Source organism: Sinocyclocheilus rhinocerous, unplaced genomic scaffold, assembly GCF_001515625.1.
Source record: "Sinocyclocheilus rhinocerous isolate Xijiao unplaced genomic scaffold, SAMN03320098_v1.1 scaffold1600, whole genome shotgun sequence".
Classification (NCBI taxonomy): domain Eukaryota; kingdom Metazoa; phylum Chordata; class Actinopteri; order Cypriniformes; family Cyprinidae; genus Sinocyclocheilus; species Sinocyclocheilus rhinocerous.
In genome coordinates, this window is record NW_015665129.1 from 835,429 (window position 1) to 850,703 (window position 15,275).

The 15,275-nt window shown below is 36.8% G+C and overlaps 2 protein-coding genes across 4 annotated transcripts in view; both read right to left on the reverse strand.

Annotated features, from left to right (window-relative positions):
• Positions 1-238: 238 nt before the first annotated feature.
• mapk14a (mitogen-activated protein kinase 14a) lies at positions 239-13,813 on the reverse strand. Of its 3 annotated transcripts, XM_016542260.1 has the most exons (13): positions 13,317-13,812; positions 10,945-11,074; positions 10,002-10,060; positions 7,424-7,535; positions 7,244-7,273; positions 6,638-6,685; positions 6,312-6,426; positions 5,562-5,633; positions 3,145-3,224; positions 2,317-2,395; positions 1,814-1,987; positions 1,079-1,177; positions 239-970 (listed from the first exon to the last, which is right to left on the reverse strand). In XM_016542260.1, the coding sequence occupies exons 1-12, from the start codon at positions 13,433-13,435 to the stop codon at positions 1,110-1,112; spliced, it is 1,086 nt and encodes a 361-aa protein (XP_016397746.1). In that variant the 5' UTR covers positions 13,436-13,812; the 3' UTR covers positions 239-970; positions 1,079-1,109. The 3 variants fall into 3 exon arrangements, with proteins under 3 accessions (XP_016397746.1, XP_016397745.1, XP_016397744.1); XM_016542259.1 differs by lacking the exon at positions 3,145-3,224 and adding an exon at positions 4,056-4,135 and having other exon boundaries at positions 239-1,177; positions 13,317-13,813; XM_016542258.1 differs by having other exon boundaries at positions 239-1,177.
• Positions 13,814-14,172: 359 nt separating this feature from the next.
• Positions 14,173-15,275, reverse strand: part of bbof1a (basal body orientation factor 1a) — a 5,820-nt gene continuing 4,717 nt past the window's right edge. The window contains exons 11-12 of the mRNA XM_016542146.1: positions 14,619-14,687; positions 14,173-14,510 (exon numbers count right to left, since the gene is read on the reverse strand). Coding sequence (XP_016397632.1) covers positions 14,411-14,510; positions 14,619-14,687 — 169 coding nt within the window. The 3' untranslated portion in view covers positions 14,173-14,410. The remainder of the gene's footprint in view (positions 14,511-14,618; positions 14,688-15,275) is intronic.

The window sequence follows — 15,275 nt, forward strand, 5'->3', positions numbered from 1 at the left end:
AACAAAGCACAGGTAAATCTACGGGACAAAATGCATCATGGTAGCCATAGTTACAGCGGTTACTATTGTATGGTTTCTGTGGTAATTTTTTATAAGAGACTAAAGAAACTCTTGAAGGTGCATTGGTCATAAACTGCATTTTAATACATTAAATGAAATCCAGACCTAGGGTGGAGAAGGTCAAAAATGACCTCACTCTCTATTGTTCAACATAAAACAAACAATCAAAACAAAGAAGTTTCTGAAAAATATCGGCCTTTATTTTCAGTAAACAATGGTGTGTTTGATTCCATGTTTTCTATGTCAGGTGCCAAAGACAGTTGCGGCTTTACAGGTTCATAAATACCACCTCAAAAGTACATAAATATTTTACTCTACTTTCATATTTGAACATTCAATTAATAGCATTTTAAAAACAGCTACTGGATGCAGAATCATATCGCATACAGTTCATAGTAGCAACCTCAGACAGACACACACACTTTCTCTGCCTAGGAAACACACACAAAAAATGTGAAAAAGATCAGAAATAAAACAGCTACAGATTCGAAAAGCTTTATGGAACGTATATTTACAAATAGCCTAAACATATCACCAATACCCAATGCAACAATTTACATTTTTCATCCTAGCTCTATCAAAGCAGACTCCAATAAATCCCATCTTTATGAAAACTGATTAATGAGGAACATACTGTAAATCCTTAAATACAATGCTCATTATTTGATTGGAAAATATATATATTAACAGAAACTAAATGAACAATGTTTTCTGAACATTTTAAAAGTACTGCAAATGTGATGCATTGTACACAGAAAGAACATTATAACAGCACAACTAAATACTAAGAAATTTCAGGGAGATGTTACATTTACAAGTGGACTTGCATGAAAAAAAAATGGTTGATATTATTACTATCAGAATCCTTTGAAGAGATTCAAATAATGATTTTCTATGACATCTTTTCCTTCTGTTTGGCCCAGCAGACACATACAAAAAATAAAAGAAACCGTCAAACATCCTACTGACTGGTTGATTACAATACTGCAAAATGGCAGCATTACTGTAAAAGTAGTACAGTTGGTTTGATTGCCATCCAGAAGAGAAGGTCAAGATTCCATTTCATCTCCCTCAAAGACTGGCGGATCAAAACTTATCACCTCGTCATATGTCTGACCTGAACAGGAACAGAAACCAACAATTAAGGTTGTGACTGCAACATACATTAAAACGTAAATCTAGACTATCCTAAATAATGGCTTTATGAAAACTGCCCGTTATTTTTATTAACTGAAACATTTTACTAATTGAAATAAAGCTGAAAAAATATATATATAAATATTAGATGAAAAACAACTAAACAAATTAAAAATATTGCCTATGCAACTAAAACAATTTGTTGAAGTTGAAGCACTAAAAATACTAACTGATATTAATAAAAACTAAAACTGAACGAAAACATAAATGAAAATACCTAAATATAAATATTTTAAAACTAAAACAAAAATGAATAAAAACGGCAAAAGCACAGAACAAAATGACTTATTAAATTAAAATTTAAAAATACTATAAAAATAAAACCTAATTCAATTAGTAATAGTAATGGTTTATTCAGAAAGTAATAGTAAATTAATATAAATATAGTATAGTAATTATAATAGTTTAAAAATTATCATAAAATAACACTGGTTCAGAGTGGGAGGATGGGGGGTCTAACTCAATGCCTCAAGTGAACACACCTGCTAAACTTGCTTAAAGCACTTGTAACTTTTTGGCATTTTTCTTATAAACAGAGCAAAAACTCTTGACTCACGTTTCCACTCTTCAATATCAAGCTCTTGGCTCTCAAAGCTCTGGTCGAAAGGCTCTGCCTCGGGTTCATCATCTGGGTCATGGTACTGAGCAAAGTACGGGTGAGCCAGAGCCTCCGCCGCCGTGATGCGCTTATCCGTGTCCAAAACCAGCATCTTCTCTAGAAGGTCCACAGCTAAAACAAAAAGAATGAAATATTTAATTAAAAACAAATACCTTCAGCTTTTTTTCTCTAAATATTTTACTGCCCTGTTTGTTTCATAAATAATGTGTACACTTACACTAAATATACCAACACTGTATTTGCACATGCACAACCATTAAAAAGTATTTTTGTTTGTTTGTTTTTTCTATTCAGCAAGGATGCGTTACATTTATCAAAAGTGACAGTAAAGACAATTAGAATGTTTAAAATGCAGTTTTTCTGAACTTTCTGTTCATCAAGAACTCTAAATGTATCACTTTTTCCACAAAAATAATAAGCAGCACAACTGCCACTTTTACCTTGTGGATTAGCTCCGATAAACACATCAGCAAAATTCCTCTTGGGCATCTGAGGAAGTGAGTTGATGTAAGTACGAGCCTGTGGAAAGAACCAGGTGAACCATGAGCAGTCAGAGGTAATGAAATAATGTTGATTACTGTCATTATCAAAGTAGCAGCTATATTCATTTAAAGTTAATATTACAATTAAGAACTGAGCTTGTTGCAATTCTTGACTTGATCACCATGACAACTGCTTGTGTTTTGCACATTGCTAACCCTGTGAATCATAACATTGTGGTGTTAGTATGCAGTGCCATTTGAATAATGCAGCAAACAAACAGCTTCAGAAGGCAGAGGGGTCTGTGCTGTGCTGGCGATGACAGACAGTGATTTCAGCTCGCGTAGATCAGTGAATAACTGCATGACGGCTCAGCGGCAAGCAGTGAGCAAAGGAGAAAGCGGAGAAGATAAAGGAACTCTATTGGGTCGACTTTATTACCACTATTACTTTTGCTTGTATTCTCCACATAAAATAATGTTTTAACCAGACTTGACAATGTTCTAATGTATATTGTATCAGTTTGCTCTGTTCCCCTAATTTGATTGGCTGAGTGGGTTTTCAGTCCAACATCATAATTTGTATTACTCAAGCTTGGAACTGGAGAGATTACAGAACGCATGGATGTGTTTATCAATCTCTCTTGATCGTGTGATATCGCTTTATTATAAGTTAATAGGACTTTTTAAATTCTTCTAAATGCAGTCCGTATTTCCAAAAAGAGGTCTGCCAATTAAAGGGCATGATGGGTATTCTGCAAACAAGGGGCTGGGCGACAGCGAGCTCACCTCATGGCTAGGCATCCTGCTTATTAGAGAGGCAGGTGGAGTTCCTGTAAGTCGCATTATCTGCTGAAGCTGGTTTATATCTTTGAAGGCCGGGTCAAGGAGCTCACGGTCAACAAATTTAGTGTAATGCAAATTTGTCAAATGTTATCTAGACATTATATTGTGGTTCTCCACTGCTCTAGGGAGAAAGACATGATCAAAGAAGGAGAGAGGAGAAATTGGCATGCAAATTGTGTTCATATACAGCCGAGAAGAATGTCATGCTTTTGAGATTTTGACAAGGATTAAAATCAGTTTAGAAATACATCAGCAGGGCTGGAAGACAAAACTCAGGCTTGTTCATTTCAGTTTAGATGATGATTCAGTCCCAAATAGAACCTCAAATCAGTCTTTCATCTAAAAGTGAAGCCAAAAGGTCAAAGTTTAGTTAGAGAACACTGGAGAAGCATACTTTTCAATTAGCGACAATCAACACATTCCCTGTTGGAAAATCCAGCTTATAGTGTTTTCTAGCTGGTCCAAGCAGATCATTAGCTGGTCATCCAGCCACCATGTCTCAAAAACTAGCTTTCTCACTTTAAGATCTGGTAACTAGTCTTGTAGACGGTCTATTTTTGGGGTCAGTATTTATGTATTTATTTACTTATTTATTTGTTTAAAAAATTACTACTTTTATTCAGCAATGATTCATTAAATTCATAAATGACACTTAAGATATTTATAATAGTACAAAAAAAAATTATTGCAAATAAATACTGTTCTTTTGAACTTCCGATTCAAAGAATCCTCATCCAGCCTGGACCAGAGAAAAGCTATTACAGCTGCCAGCTTCAAATGGATTTTCCACTTTGAAAATCAACACAGACAGGCGTTTTTAGCAAGTACACACTTCCTAAATATATCAAACTCACAGACTCCGATGAAATTTTCATTAACAGCTCAGGTCCTGGAGTTCCAACCAGAAGCATAATAAGCTTCAACTGATCGATGTCTAATAAAATGAGATGAAGGAAAACTAGTGTGGCTCAACAGGGAACAGGCCACAAAAACAAAGCAGGAAACGCTTATTTTGGTTTCATGTGTTCATAAAGAACAGGAAAGCATAGACGCTTCGGTCACACCTGTGGAAAGACGAGCAAGCTGATAAAAATAGCACAGGTTGAATATTTTCAGCCTGCTCAGCAAAAGCAAATCAGAAGAAGCTGCACAGGTGTGCTCTGCCTGTGAGAGGGGGAAATATTTGGCAAGTATTTCTGTTCCATGGATGTTGTGGAGCCAGATGCATTTAGAGTGGCAGCCGTTCAAGATACAGTGTGTCAAATATGCAAAGCCAGGGGGGAAATACACCGCAAGTGCTGAAACCTGAAAACATTTGTCATTGGAAATTAGAAGCGAGAAAGAGGTATGTCATTTCCTGCAGGGCAGTTTATTGCATTCTCATATTGATGGATGATAAATCCTTCCAATCACTGTTGCGTCTTGGGCCGTAGCTTAAAGGCGGAGCTTAAACGGAAAGGACAAAAGTTCAGTTTAAGACAAGAGGTTCTGCCGTAGCACAAATACACACTGCAAGGACAGAAAAATGGGAGAAACATAGAAAATAAATTGGAATGTGGTGTAGGGCTGCACGATTAATCGAATGCAATTGTCATGCTCAATTTGTTAGTAATGCCGGTTCTGTAATCAGCAGGAAATCATCATCAGCTGCTTTCAGACGGAGCAGAATTTACTACACAGAGTCGTAGAAAGAGTTCATCTGAAAGCATGTGAAAATACCACATTTAATAACATATTTTTACTCCAAACTCACTTCATAATGTCAGTCGAGTGTTTGAAATAAATCCTTCTGTGAGATGATGTGGCTTCTTACACAGAATAAGGCACGCAACATATTTCATAGTATTTAAGCAGTGATAAAGGCATTGCATTATAAATATACTTTATTTTAATGAAAATTATAATAATAAGAACTCAGATAAACCATATATTGTCGTAGTCGTGTGTTTACTAGTCACGTTGAATCAATGAAAGCAGTTTAATCTTCTGTTTATTCAGCTGCAGCTATAGGCATTTCCTGGATTACTTCTTCGGGGCATATTTGGAGTTTCAGCGCGAGAGCGCCCTCTGGCCTTCGGATGGAGATTTACTGCTGATCACAGAACCGTGCTTCACTGAAAGATACGCATGACAATCGCAGCTTCTGTCGAATCGCGATCTCGATTCCATTTCGATTTATCGTGCAGCCCTAATGTGGTGTTAAAAACACTTATCCATAATTTGTATACATTTAAATCAGCATGAGAGCTAATGCGCACTTAAAAATACTAAATCATGCATTTTCTGGCTTGGAGCCATGGTGCAATTTACAGAGAATTTTTTGCAGGTCAGCGAGGGGGGAAATGAGAGGAAAAGGATACGATCTGTGCCAGGAAACAGAGTCCTGCCTGTCAACAGCTCAGCCATGATGCATCCCACTGACCAAATGTCCACTGAAAAGAAATCAAGAAACAACATTACTGGAGAGGCAGCAAGCACATGTTCCCTCTCTTGTGTCCTGACCCAGCTATCTTCTCACAGAGAGCTGTAAAAAATGGCATGGATCAACAGCCACAATCCTCATTTAGGCAAACCCATCGAGATTTGGCCAGTCAGCTTGCTTGGTATTTGTCGTAACTACACTACCATTCAAGCTTTTGGGGTCAGTAAAATTATTTTTAAAGAATGTAATACCTTCATTCAGCAAGGATGAATTAACTTGATCAAAAGTGACAGTAAAGACATTTACACTGTAGAAATGTAAATTCTATTTCAAATAAATGCTGTTCTTTAAAATTTCTATTCAAAGAATCCTAAAAATAAATGTATTAAGCAGCATAACTGTTTTCAACATTGATATTGTAGAAAAAATATTTCTTGAGCACCAAATCAGCATTTTAGAATGACTTCTGAAGGATCATGTGACACTGTGACACTGACGTCTGGTGTAATGGCTGCTGAAAATTCAGCTTTAATAAATTACATTTAAAAATATATTATAATATAATTATATTTCTATAAGAGACTTGTGCATAAGAAATCTACACCATCTAGTTTTGAAAAGCAATTTTCTCCACTGATTCAAAATGAGTTGATTTGTATTGTATCAGATGTGGGTGTAGTTGTGTTACCTGTCATGTTGTAGTGCATCCAGTTAAGCATGATCTCTGGAGCACGGTACCACCTTGTGGCCACATACCCTGTCATCTCATCATCTGTGTGTCGAGCCAGACCAAAGTCAAGGATCTGAGATACAAAAAAGAGGGCGGAAAAATTTATGTTTACAGGATGATTTGAGTAACCAAATTACAAGCAAAAGTATAACAACTATTAAAGGGGTCATATGATGCTGCTAAAAAAGCGTATCTTCTTTATGTTATGAGCTTGTAACACTCCAAAGAGAAAGGAAAAATTGAAATCGCATCATATGACCCCTTTAAAAAAAAGACAGACTCACCTTAAGTTCACAGTCTTCATTAACTGCCAGATTACTGGGTTTCAAGTCCTGGGAAACAATTAGTGACAATTAGTTTACAGTTTCTTTATACCACAACAACCAACTGTTTTAAAAGAATATTTGCAGCAATTTATTAATTAAATGTATAGATGTAACACTTTTTTTCACATTTCCAGAGACAAAACATTGCCATTTCAAGTTCATTAAAACAAAAGAAACTGCATATATTTTTAAAAAGCAATGTGAACGCATAAACATGAATACATTTTAAAACAAAAACGTTATGTGAGCTGTAATGCAGTCAAAATCTTTTAGATTACCTATGTGACTTCTGTGGAACAGAAACTAAATAAAAAATGAATCAAAATTATCTTCTGTGGTAATCGACAGTATGGCAACGATGCTGTCCACAGGCATCAAGCTGAAAATAACACAGACTATTCCTTTAAGACAAAACTCATTTCTAGCAATTTCTAGCTTTAGTCTTTGCACAACAGCAGGCCTGAGCATGCAGCATGGTGATGCCAGGGAGAATTGGCTCCACGGGGCAACAAACACAAATTTTTTAAGGGGGAAAAAGCCTGCAGGCCTTTTCTGAACACTTACCCTGTGAATTATGTCAGCCGAATGGATGTACTGGTAAAATTAAAAGAAAAATAGGTGGGGGGGAAGGCTAGGTTAAGTGAGAGAATCAAATTCCAGGTTAAGTCTTATTTACATCAGACTTAAGATATTTAAGAGATTCCTGTTTGTGTTTGTTACAGGATAGAAAATGTGCAGTTTCACCTTAAGCCCTCGCAGGATCTGGTAAATAAGGAACTGAACATGATCATCGGTCAGCTTCTGACACTTCACAATATTATTCAGGTCAGCACCCATTAGATGAGTCACCAGGTACCTGCCAAACAGAACACAGGAATGTTATTCTCCTGCCAACTGTTTAACCTGCTGTTGGGAGTGACAGCATAGACTGAAATGTAGGGAACATTTAGTTCTGTTTTGATAAATCCAATAATCTTGTTTTGCTTGAAGGCTGCTGACTGTGCTTCCAAAGTGAAGCAACAACTTAACACAAGTTTTGGCCATGGAGGAACTTCTAACTACTGTCAACATCAAGATGTGCGACTGGATCAGTTTTCATGTAAATATCCTGGGATAGCTGCTCGCACATATTTTAATGATTATTTTGGGTCTGTGAGAGAAGAAACAGGAAACCATAGGGATATATAAACTAGAGCTGTGCTGATACAATCATATAATCAATATTTCACAATACTGCTTTCCTTACAATAGTGATTAAATACTTTAGATACTTATTTATTATTTATTGATTTGGGCATTCACAGAATGACCTTATAAATAAAATTACACGACCTTAAAGTTTGGGGCCAGTGAGATTTTTTATTTAAATAAACGAATGCTTTAATTGATCAAGGATGCATTCAATTGAGCAAAAGTGATAGTAAAAACTTTCACATTGTTAAAAAAGTTCTTTTTATTTCTGAAGGATCACGTGACACTGGCGACTGGAGTAACAGCTGCTGAAAATTCAGTTTGCCATCACAGGAATAAATTACATTTTAAAATATGTTAATGCAGAAAACCTGTGTTTTAAATTGTAATAATAGTTCACAACATTACTGTTTGTACTGTATTTACTGCAAATAAATGCAGCCTTGGGCAGCATAACAGACCATAACTGCCAAAAAATAAATGTGTTAAATGGTTGTGTACATATAATAAATTATATATTAATAAATATATTATTACTTAAGAAGGACTGTTATACTCAAGTGGTCACTTAAAGGTAGAACTGAAAGAACAGATATGTAAGGGTTAATTTAAATGAGCAAGTCCTTCGATTTTGCCAATGTGCAACTGTATTGACCACTGAACCTGGCTCACAGTATATTCAGGCACATTAACAATCAGATTTTATTACAGTCTTCAACCTATCAAACAAACACTTCATGGTAACCAACAGTATAGTCTAAATAAGCACTGACTCTTGGCAAGAGGGTGGAGCTACAGGTCAAACACAGCCACTGTGATACGACACACAGCAGAGCTTAAAATAAGCCCTACTTAATCCCAGAAACACTCTCCACCCAATAGACACACTCAGCATTAGAGATAATCAACAAATACATCCAACCCCCACAAAGATTTGGGGGGGGGGACACAGATTAGAGACAGTAAACAAACATACATCGCTTCTACTTGCACAGACAAATGAAAAACTGAAGCAAAGTGCGGATGCCCTTCATCCATCAGGTCTATTTTTGGCAGCAGAATCGATGTTAAGTCACCGCAGCATCTGGTTTTACAACCTGGCTGTATCCTTAGCATTACCCACCAACCCACGGCTGCTAGGCTGGAGCCAGGCAGCACAAAAAGCTCAGTCTCTGTGGAAACCCGAAGCTCCATAAAACCACGAGAGCTCGAGCACGAGATGCTTCTAGTCATGTAACAAATGGCACAAGATAAATAATGCTGTATTATGTATGAGAAATTAGCGCTAAACACATAGGGGTATATTAAGCTGTACTATTATATTATTATATTAATGGGATTATAAAGCTGAACTAAAGGACACAGCGCATCAAAACCAAATTGCTCTATGTTCAACACAGCTGTTTACACAGGAAGTGTCTGATCACAGCTTCAGTTGGCAGACATAGTTTCTATTTTTGATGTGCAGTAGCCACTTCATTTTGCCCACCTGTCTGCAATAAAATGGTTTTCTGAATGAATTTACACTATCCTTCAAAAGTTTTAGTAAGCAAGATTTTCTTTCATGTTACTGAAAAAAAGCTCACAAAGGCTACATTTATTTGATCTAGTAAAACAGTATTATTTATTTTAAATATATATTACCATTTAAAATAACTTCTATACTTTAAAACATAATTTATTCCTGTGATGGATAAGCTGAATTTTCAGTCATTACTCCAGTCTTCAGTGACACATTCTAAACTGCTGATCTGGCACTTTAGATATATTTATTATTATTATTATTATTATCAATGCTGAAAACAGCTGAGCTGCTTAACAATTGTGTGAAAACCATGATGCTTTTTTTTCTGGATTCTTTCAGGATTCTGAATAGAACACCTTTTATTTGAAACAATTTTTCTATAACATTATAAACGTCTTTACTGTCACTTTTAAAACATTTAAAGTGCCCTTGTTGAGTAAAGGAATTAATTTTTTCAAAAATAATTTTACTGACGCTAAATGTTTGAGTGGACTATTTCCTCCAGTTTAATTAACACTTGCATGAAGTATAGTCATATTCAAGAAAAAAAAATCAATCAAGTCTAGTGAAAAGATCTCTTAGGAAGGAAGTAATTGTCTGACTCACACATCATTAAACTCCTCCAGGCTGGTGGCAGGTGTAAAAACATCCAGCAGGCCAATCACCTGCAAGCACAAAGTGCAAAGAACACGAATCAGGATCACTTAGTACAGCATGTACAGTCTTGCATTAAGATTTCATTGCGTAACCTGACAAGGAAAATCTAGAATTAAGCAGTTATAGAATTCCCTGTATAACCCAATTTCTAATAAGAAAAAGAGAGGAATTACTATGTTTTAATACCAGTTTGATTCTGACAGACAGAATAATGGCTAACTCTAATAGCAGAGGAGAGCTGCTCAGAATTTGCTGGCGTTTTCAAGGATACAGTGAGAAAAATTATGTTCCAGAGCCCCTGGAGCAATAGCTCAATGACAGGGCTTGATTTAAGGGTATAATAACCCACATTTCCACTTGCACATCACTGCTATTTTACAGCAAACATCCTATTATTGACCTATTCTATTTTATGATTTCCAACAATAATTATTTATTGTGAATTATGTTGGGGACCCAAGAGAAAAGGGACTTTTGTCTTGTGCAGTAACTAGTTAAAATCCTCTTAATTTAGAAATTCTAGTTTGCCAGTTCACTCATGGTCATTATGTTGCCCCATTGACCTTAATAATGTTAGAAGCCATATTGAATTTCCTGGAATGAAAACAAGGCTGCGAGGGATGGGACTTTATAATGGCATGTGTGGCATATTTTTTTCATTTTAAAAACTTCATATGCAACTACCATGACTACCTTAGTCTTCCTAATTAAGAAATTAATGGAAGTTTGCAATATATGTCTTCTTTTGTGGAAGAGAGAAAAACAGGTTTGGGTGAGTAAATAATGACAGAATTTTAAATATTTGAATGAACTAAGCCTTTAATTGGGATTACCATACACCACTGTGCATATTAGCCTTGTCAGTTTGATAATACCTGCGATCCAAACTCACATTCTCATGTTTCATATGCTTGAGTAGCCGCAATTCCCTGTAGGTCCGCTTGGCATGGATGATGGACTGAAACGGTCTTGACAGCTTCTTCACGGCAACCTTTAATCCTGTCTTTTCATCATATGCAGAGCTGAAACACACATGATTCAAACATGCCGTCACTTTGTTGCAAAACTGAAACTCCAACATGCTACAACAGGACCAAAGTTAAAGACAGTTGCAAGTAGGAGTCAGCATATAAAAGGCACTGAATTAACTTGCTATACATTTCAGACTGAAACAAAAACCGGTCAGATTCTCACTTCCTCATGGAAATAACCACCAAGGCTTACAGAAGGAACTAAACAGTGAAACATACTTATTGCAACCAATCATAAACTACCTTTTCAAGGACAAATTGTTTAATAATTTGTCACACATTGACCACCACAACAATGAAGTAGACTTAACAGAGGGTCATGATACAACCTTTAAAGAACCACAGGATATTTTACATGCAGGCTATAACTTGACAGAGAACTAACAGATCTTATCAAAGAAAATCTCAGTGCTTCTCTTTTTTGAAACAACTGCATAAGCTGAGAGATGAGCCTGGCACTTCAAACCCAGTGCAATCTGTTCATCAGATATTCAATTACACAGACACAATAAGGGGGCCCATGAAATATAATCTAGATAGCACGGTTGCCTAGCATCGCAGCTTCTAACAGTCACTTTGGTGCATAAACAACCTGTCTGCCCTGAGTAGGAGTAATTTAGAAAATGAGCCTGGCCTTCAAACACCTGTCTGTTTAATATCACAGAGACCTTTCTGAAAATAATTTGCCAACATTAAAGACTGAGGTAACACTTGTTTTGAGTTTAAGGAAGAAACCAAAGAAGTCTCTCAATGTGCACAAACATGACTGGTTAAAAAAAAGTGTCACATTGCCTCAGAAACACATTGTGTCATGACAAGTGTGTTTGCTGATCACAACAATTCAGAAGCTGAAATGTGCAATTTTACAATGTAAAAATACTTCCACTTTAATATACAACAACAATTTTTAGAATGTTTCCCTAAAAACAGTATGTCGCTTTCGAGTGCTTCTTTGAGCATCTGCCGCCACATTGATGGCAAGTTTGGGAAACGGTCATTTTTCCAATTCTGTTTGGTGGCACTTGTGCTTCAAAAATAAAGGTTAGGTCTAACTTTAAAGTTGCAGGAAGTTTTTGTTTATGTATATAGCTCACTCTTTTTTCATTTCAATACCAGTAGTTTTGTACTTTATAACCAAAAGCCAATCTGTCTTTTGTTTAGTCTTTTTAATTCGTTGTTATCTTAAGTGCTGACTGAAAGTGATTGAATGACAGACTAGTCATTTGATGTAAACATCATGAGGGGGCGACCCGCTCCACGTAGAATAGTCTGGAGTCTACACCTCATTTGAGTACGAATATAGTTTTAATGATTTTTCTCAAACGTGTTCATTTATTTACCTGTAATGTTTTGTTAATTAGCAACAAATTACTGAGTGCACCTTTAAGTGAATCATAAATCCAACTGTGTCAGAAAACATAAACCACCGACAAAACTTTCTCATCGCAGCTAAACACACCAAAACGAGCAATCCAGAGGAATTCATCACGAGATTAAGACAATAACATAAGACAAACCCAGTGCTTCACCTCATCCGGGGTGTTACTACAAGCAAACGATAAAATTAAGTGCTATGAATCATTACAACAGTCTTGAAATGACACGCAGCTCTGACTCACTGGCTGCGTTTCAAAACCTATCGAGTAACCTACAAAGACAGCAATTTTGCGCCTCGCAAGCGCACTAAGGTGCCCAAAACGTCAGCTCCCTTGTTTCTCGAGACACAGTCATGATGCATCATGTGGGGTGACCTCATTCAGGACAGACCCCACCAGATGTCCGCATTAAGACCACACTACACCACTAAGTAGGGCGAATTAAGAAACGTGTGGTTCTATATCATCAACAAACATCGCAGTTTACAAGAAAAACAACGTTGCAGTGCATCGCGTTCATATCTTCGACAATTTTAACTTGTGCATCACGTTGCTCATCCACCGCAAAAGCTTTATCACTTTGCAACTGAAGTGGCATGCGTGCGTGCACGCGAGGTGGCATTTGCAACATACGTGACTTTAAGTGTTTATAAAGCATAAACCACACACGTTAAAAACACTTTGCAGTACTACAAACACTTTTAACCCGCTTTTTGTAACTAGCAATCACTCTTGCATAACAAACTACGGACTTTGTTCTTATTAGCAAGTTTGCTAACGCAGTGCAATGCTGTACGGGCCCGTAAGAATGAATGGGGCACATCGTTCCGCCATCGAAACAACAGATAAATATTTACCAAACAGTTCCGTATGCACCAGAGCCGACGGGAGACAAGTTCTGATATCGCACAGGGACCTCCCATATCGTCTTGTTGACCTCCTGTCGATAGAAAGTGGGTCTTTCTTTCTGCGACATGCCTGCAGAACGAGCGCCCGAGGCGAGTTGAGACTTCTGCTTTCCCTGGCTTGTCTGCCTGTGGTTCAAGGCGGTCGAGTCTTCTTGCAACAATCAAAAATGTAAAGTAAACGACCGATAAAGTCGACCGTGCACGCGGATACTCAAGATCGAACCACCTCGGTGTGTTTAATTCATGCCAGCTGCTCCAAATATTCTTGGAATGTGAGTGTTGAGAAGTTGCTCGGTTCCGGGTCGCGGTGATCTCGAGCACTATCCCGTCGTCTCTCCCTGCTGCTACAAATGAAAGTCAGTGCAAAAAAAAATGCGAAGTGAGTTCCCAAGCGCGCCCCCTGCAACACATTTACAAGTACACAGGAGGATTTAACAAGGAAACACACAGAGGTTGTTGATGTACTACAGCGTTTTTTTCAACGTCTCTGAATTCGATATTTATACCACACTAAAACGTTTTCGGTTGTTTTAACTTTACACTGCATAATAACATCAGAGAACATACTGCTGTACCTGTACATAATGGAAGATGGTGTAAAAATCTCCAAGATATTTTTACATTTGTTTTTAATGAAATAATAATAATTTTTATAGTTATAATATTATAATTATTTATAGTTTTATTTTACATGAAAACATACAATATATGTGTACAAATAAAACATTCACTCAAGGTCACTTTATAAGAACAACGAAAAATAAAAAAATTGTTATATAGCATGATTGACATAAAAAGAGAAAGAACAATATAGCTACAGAATGCAGCAATGAGCAGAGAAAAAAAATCATATATTAACACGGCAGACTAAACCTAATAGAACAATAACACAATAAATCAGTGGATAAAGAAGGAAATGGAAGATGTTTGTCTGAAGATGGATGAAATATATTTTAAAGATTTTACTTCAGGGAATTACAGTCTTGTTCTATATATTTTTAAATGAAATATTTGACTATAACACAATATGAAAAGTTTTACAGTCAGGTGCTCTTAAGGGTTGGTAGAACACAGGAGTCAGAGGTCATACTGGGCATTGGCATCTGGGTTATAAAGGTCAGGCTACGTTTTTCTTCAGTAAATCTATGAAGGAAAAATGGTTTGACTTAGCACGTATAAGACCACAAAACAACATTATAATTATTCTTGTAAAAGAACATCATAAGTGTTATCCATCACAGTGGGCCTTACCCTGCATCACTGCTAACCTGGATCTTCTCAGAGGAAGATGTTGATAGAGCTGGAAGATGGGCTGGTTTCCTGTCAGGGAGTAAAGAAAAAATATATATATATACATGTTTAATTGTAGAGATGAAGTGGGCCACAAAAGCTATTTGGCACTGTGTTGTCTGTCACTACAGAAACAAGGACACTTTCACACAAGGATGAAACAATGCGTAAGCATTTGGGACCCTGAACTGCCTTAAAGGGGTCATATGATGCTTTTTTAAAGATAATTATTTTGTGTATTTGGTGTAACAGAATATGTTGACATGCTTTAATGTTCAAAAAACACATTATTTTTCAAATACTGTACATTATTGTAGGTCCTCTATGCCCCGCCTCTCTCAAACGCTTCGTTTTCTACAAAGTCCCTCCTTCCGACAAGCGCAGTCTGCTCTGATTGGCCAGCTGACCCAGTGCATTGTGATTGGCCGAACACCGCAAGCACTCGTCGGAAATGTAACTTCCCTTACTATAATCGCGAGCTTCATCTTTCAAAATAAATGTAAAGACAGAGCCCAAAAGGGGAACAGAGTCGCGTGACAGACACAATGATGAAGCTGGTATGTGTACACAAGCCACGGTTAAGACAGCTGACTCCACTGTGATGCGACCCTGTCTCTC

Excerpts from the sequence above, each read along its gene's own strand:
- mapk14a (XM_016542259.1), bottom strand. The coding sequence starts at position 13,435 with ATGTCGCAGAAAGAAAGACCCACTTTCTATCGACAGGAGGTCAACAAG. Across the intron at positions 11,075-13,316 it reads GGTGCATACGGAACTGTTTG|CTCTGCATATGATGAAAAGA; the intron begins GTAAATATTTAT and ends TGTGTGTTTCAG. Across the intron at positions 4,136-5,561 it reads TCTGTTTCCTGGCACAGATC|ACATCGATCAGTTGAAGCTT; the intron begins GTATCCTTTTCC and ends TCATTTTATTAG.